Source organism: Rattus norvegicus, chromosome 1, assembly GCF_021556685.1.
Source record: "Rattus norvegicus strain SHRSP/BbbUtx chromosome 1, alternate assembly SHRSP_T2T, whole genome shotgun sequence".
Lineage (NCBI taxonomy): Eukaryota > Metazoa > Chordata > Mammalia > Rodentia > Muridae > Rattus > Rattus norvegicus.
The window spans coordinates 58,199,037-58,205,036 of NC_141534.1; the positions used below are offsets into that span (position 1 = coordinate 58,199,037).

At 37.7% G+C, this 6,000-nt stretch overlaps 1 protein-coding gene across 1 annotated transcript in view; it reads left to right on the forward strand.

The window, feature by feature from the left end:
• Vom2r7 (vomeronasal 2 receptor, 7) overlaps positions 1-5,553 on the forward strand; it is a 28,868-nt gene extending 23,315 nt beyond the window's left edge. The window contains 1 exon segment of the mRNA NM_001099463.1: positions 4,625-5,553. Within this exon segment, the coding sequence (NP_001092933.1) occupies positions 4,625-5,553 (929 nt within the window).
• Positions 5,554-6,000: the final 447 nt, after the last annotated feature.

Sequence of the window (6,000 nt, forward strand, 5' to 3'; positions counted from 1 at the left end):
GAGTGCATACCATGCGTGTTTTTCTGTGATTGGGTTACCTCACTCAGGATGATATTTTCCAGTTCGAACCATTTATCTATGAATTTCATAAAGGCATTGTTTTTGATAGCTGAGTAATATTCCATTGTGTAGATGTACCACAGTTTCTGTATCCATTCCTCTGTTGAAGGGCATCTGGGTTCTTTCCAGCTTCTGGCTATTATAAATAAGGCTGCTATGAACATAGTGGAGCACGTCTCTCTTTTATATGTTGGGGCATCTTTTGGGTATATGCCTAAAAGTGGTATAGCTGGATCCTCAGGTAGTTCAATGTCCAATTTTCTGAGGAACCTCCAGACTGATTTCCAGAATGGTTGTACCAGTCTGCAATCCCACCAACAATGGAGGAGTGTTCCTCTTTCTCCGCATCCTCGCCAGCATTTGTTGTCACCTGAGTTTTTGATCTTAGCCATTCTCACTGGTGTGAGGTGAAATCTCAGGGTTGTTTTGATTTGCATTTCCCTTATGACTAAAGATGTTGAACATTTCTTTAGGTGTTTCTCAGCCATTTGGCATTCCTCAGCTGTGAATTCTTTGTTTAGCTCTGAACCCCATTTTTTAATAGGGTTATTTGTCTCCCTGTGGTCTAACTTCTTGGGTTCTTTGTATATTTTGGATATAAGCCTTCTATCTGTTGTAGGATTGGTAAAGATCTTTTCCCAATCTGTTGGTTGCCATTTTGTCCTAACCACAGTGTCCTTTGCCTTACAGAAGCTTTGCAGTTTTATGAGATCCCTTTGTCGATTCTTGATCTTAGAGCATAGGCCATTGGTGTTTTTTTCAGGAAATTTTTTCCAGTGCCCATGTGTTCAAGATGCCGCCCTAGTTTTTCTTCTCTTAGTTTGAGTGTATCTGGTTTGATGTGGAGGTCCTTGATCCACTTGGACTTAAGCTTTGTACAGGGTGATAAGCATGGATCGATCTGCATTCTTCTACATGTTGACCTCCAGTTGAACCAGCACCATTTGCTGAAAATGCTATCTTTTTTCCATTGGATGGTTTTGGCTCCTTTGTCAAAAATCAAGTGCCCATAGGTGTGTGGGTTCATTTCTGGGTCTTCAATTCTGTTCCATTCGTCTATCTGTCTGTCTCTGTACCAATACCATGCAGTTTTTATCACTATTCCTCTGTAATACTGCTTGAGGTCAGGGATAATGATTCCCCCAGAAGTCCTTTTATTGTTGAGGATAGTTTTAGCTATCCTGGGTTTTTTGTTATTCTAGATGAATTTGCAAATTGTTCTGTCTAACTCTTTGAAGAATTGGATTGATATTTTGATGGGGATTGCATTGAATCTGTAGATCGCTTTTGGTAAAATGGCCATTTTTACTATATTAATCCTGCCAATCCATGAGCATGGGAGATCTTTCCATCTTCTGAGGTGTTCTGCAATTTCTTTCTTCAGAGTCTTGAAGTTCTTATTGTACAGATCTTTTACTTGCTTGGTTACAGTCACACCGAGGTACTTTATATTATTTGGGTCTATTATGAAGGGTGTTGTTTAGCTAATTTCTTTCTTGGCTTGTTTCTCTTTTGTGTAGAGGAAGGCTACTGATTTATTTGAGTTAATTTTATACCCAGCCTCTTTGCTGAAGTTGTTTATCAGCTTTAGTAGTTCTCTGGTGAAACTTTTGGGATCACTTAAATATACTATCATATCATCTGCAAATAGTGATATTTTGACTTCTTCTTTTCCAATCTGTATCACCTTGATCTCCTTTTGTTTTCTTATTGCTCTGGCTAGGAATCGAGAACTATATTGAATAAGTAGGGAGAGAGTGGGCAGCCTTATCTAGTCCCTGATTTTAGTGGGATTGCTTCAAGTTTCTCTCCATTTAGTTTAATGTTAGCCACTGGTTTGCTGTACATGGCTTTTACTATGTTTAGGTATGGGCCTTGAATTCCTCTTCTTTCCAGGACTTTTATCATGAATGGGTGTTGAATTTTGTCAAATGCTTTCTCAGCATCTAATGAAATGATCATGTGGTTTTGTTCTTTCACTTTGTTTATATAATGTATCATGTTGATGGTTTTCCATATATTAAACCATCCCTGCATGCCTGAGATGAAGCCTACTTGATCATGGTGGATGATTGTTTTGATGTGCTCTTGGATTCGGTTTGCCAGAATTTTGTTGAGTATTTTTGTGTCGATATTCATAAGGGAAATTGGTCTGAAGTTCTCTTTCTTTGTTGGGTCTTTGTGTGGTTTAGGTATAAGAGTAATTGTGGCTTCATAGAAGGAATTCGGTAGTGCTCCATCTGTTTTAATTTTGTGGAATTGTTTGGATAGTATTGGTATGACGTCTTCTATGAAGATCTGATAGAATTCTGCACTAAACCAGTCTGGACCTGGGCTCTTTTTGGTTGATAGACCTTTAATGACTGCTTCTATTTCCTTAGGAGTTATGGGGTTGTTTAACTGGTTTATCTGTTTCTGATTTAACTTCAGTACCTGGTATCTGTCTAGGAAATTGGCCATTTCTGGCAAATTTTCAAGTTTTGTTGAATATAGGCTTTTATAGTAAGATCTGATGGTTTTTTTAATTTCCTCTGAATCTGTAGTCATGTCTCCCTTTTCATTTCTGATTTTGTTAATTTGGACACACTCTCTGTGTCCTCTCATTAGCCTGGCTAGGGGTTTATCTATCTTGTTGATATTCTCAAAGAACCAAGTTTTGGTTCTGTTGATTCTTTCTATGGTCCCATTTGTTTCTACTTGGTTGATTTCAGCTCTGAGTTTGATTATTTCCTGTCTTCTACTCCTCCTGGGTGTATTTGCTTCTTTTTGTTCTAGAGCTTTTAGGTGTGCCATCCAGCTGCTGACATATGCTCTCTCCTGTTTCTTTCTACAGAGCTAAGAGTTTTCCTCTAAGCACAGCTTTCATTGTGTCCCATAAGTTTGGGTATATTGTACCTTCATTTTCATTAAATTCTAGGAAGTCCTTAATTTCTTTCTTTATTTCTTCATTGACCAGGTTATCGTTGAGTAGAGCATTGTTCAACTTCCACGTATATGTGGGCGTTCTACCCCTATTGTTATTGAAGACCAGCTTTAGGCCGTGGTGGTCTGATAGCACGCATGGGATTATTTCTATCTTTCTGTACCTGTTGTGGCCCGTTTTTTGACCAATTATATGGTCAATTTTGGAGAAAGTACCATGAGGAGCTGAGAAGAATGTATATCCTTTTGCTTTATGATAGAATGTTCTATAAATATCTGTTAAGTCCATTTGGTTCATGAGTTCTCTTAGTCTGTCTACATCTCTGTTTAATTTCTGTTTTCATGACCTGTCCATTGATGAGAGTGGGGAGTTGAAATCTCCTACTATTATTGTGTGAGGTGCAATGTGTGTTTTGAGCTTTAATAAGGTTTCTTTTATGTATGTAGTTGCCCTTGTATTTGGGGCAATCTCTAGTTTTAAGAATAGGTAATATGTACAATTATGGTATATTAAATAAAGGAAAAATAATTCTCAGTATTTTTCTATTTCTTAATATTGATTGAAGAGTTGGATTAATTTAATTTTTCTTTTTTTATTAGATGTTTTTATTTACATTTCAAATGATATCCCCTTTCCCTCTTTCTAATCCTTAAACTCCCTATCCTACCCCTCTTCCCCATTTTTCTATGAGTGTGCTCCTCCCCAATCATCCACTCCTTCCTTCCTCCCTGACCTGACATTCACTTATATTGGGTGATTCAGCCTTGGCTTGACCAAAGGCTTCTCCTCCCGATTGGTGCTTAACAAGGCCATCCTCTGCCACACATGCAACTGGAGCCATGTGTCTGTCTATGTGTACATAGTAAATGGTGATTAGTCCCAGGGAGCTCTGGTTGGTTGTTATGATTGTTCTTATGGGGTTATAAACCCCTTCAGGTCGTACAATCCTTTCTCCATCTCTTTCATTTTGGACCCTCTTCTCCATCCAATGGTTGGTAGTGAGCAACTGCCTCTGTATTTGTCCATCTCTGGCAAAGCCTCTCAGGGGACAGCTATATCAGGCTCCTGTCAACATGTACTCCTTGGCAACCCCAATAGTGCTGGGTTTAATGTCTGTATATGGGATGGATCCCCATGTATGGCAGTCTCTTGATGGCCTTTCCTTTAGTCTCTGCTTCATGTTTTGTTTCTTTATGTCCTTCTGTAAATATTTTATTGTTCCCCCTTCTAAAATGTCTGAAGCATCCACAGATTGATTTTCCTTTTTCTTGAGCTTCATGTGGTCTGGGAATTGTGTCTTATATACCCAAGCTTTGGGACTAATATCTACTTATCAGTGGAAATGTAGATAACTTATGTAAGAGAAAGAATATGATGGTAGGAAAGAATGATTGAATGAAAACACACTATATGTGAATATGCATACTAGAAGAAATACATGAGAAAGAAGGAAAAGTATATAAATATTTAACTATTCATAACAGCGTGCTTATTACTTTTTTCCTGAGAAAAAAGGTAAGGTGGAATTTTTAACAGTCCTTGAATTTGTAACAGTCCTTGTACATAAAAATCACTCAGAAAAAATAAGGTATCAATTCAGTCTGGACTCATGATCTCATGATAACCTACATTTCTGACCAGATGTGGATCAGTGTATGAAGTGTCCAGAGAGTCATTATGCAAATCCAGAGAAGAACCATTGCTTCCAGAAAACTGTGAGCTTTCTGGCCTATGAAGACCCCTTGGGGATGATTCTGGCTAGTATATCTCTCTGCTTATCTGCACTCACAGCCTTTGTAATTGGGGTCTTTGTGAGGTACAGAGAGACTCCCATTGTGAAAGCCAATAATCGAGGTCTCAGTTACACTTTGCTCATCACAATCACCTTTTGTTTACTCTGTTCCTTGAACTTTATTGGTCAACCAAATGCAGCCACCTGTATTTTCCAGCAGACCATATTTGGAATTGCATTCACTGTGGCTCTGGCTACTGTATTGGCCAAAGCTATTACTGTGGTCATTGCTTTCAAAGCCACCATTCCAGGGAGAATGGTGAGGTGGTTAATGATATCAAGGGCCCCAAACTATATAATTCCTATTTGTACTCTGATCCAACTTCTTCTTTGTGCAATATGGATGGCAACCTCTCCTCCATTCATTGACCAAGATTTTCATGCTGAACATGGACACATCCTACTTTTGTGTAACAAGGGATCATCTCTTGCCTTCCACTGTGTTCTGGGATACCTCTGCTCCCTGGCAATTGGTGGTTACACCATGGCATTCTTATCTAGAAATCTGCCTGATACGTTCAATGAATCCAAATTTCTGTCATTCAGCATGCTGGTGTTCTTCTGTGTCTGGGTCACATTTCTTCCTGTCTACCATAGCACTAAGGGGAAGGTCATGGTGGCTATGGAAGTATTCTCTATCTTAGCTTCCAGTGCAGCCCTCCTTGGTTTTATATTTGCTCCTAAGTGTTACATTATCTTGTTGAGACCAGAAAAGAACTCATTTCATCATATGAGAGACAAAACACATTCTAGAAAGAATAAGTCTATTAAAATATAGTTGAAAAATAAATTTAGTTTCTATGTTAGCAAATGTTAAGAGGTTTGAATTTATTCCATATTCTATTCTAAAAACATAAGATATACAACTATAAAATGGATTCAACTCCATCAAACATTATTTCTTTAAACAATTATATTCTGGTGTTACAGCATGAGAGAAACTTCTCTATTTCATTTGTGAAAACCACATCTGCTCATTTGCTCAGTTTCTCTGAGTCAATAAATTGGTGGCATCATACCTGGATAATGTTGAAATTTTAATCTTTCTTTGATATAAAAATTCCTATGTTCTTTTCTTCTTTTAATGTGTTTATCAATCATAATTTGCATATAATTTCCTCTGCCTGAATTAGTACCATATTTAATATGACATGCTCATCCAAATATTATTTCTTAATGTCCATTAATAATTCATACTTATTCCATTGCTACATAGGTAATTTAT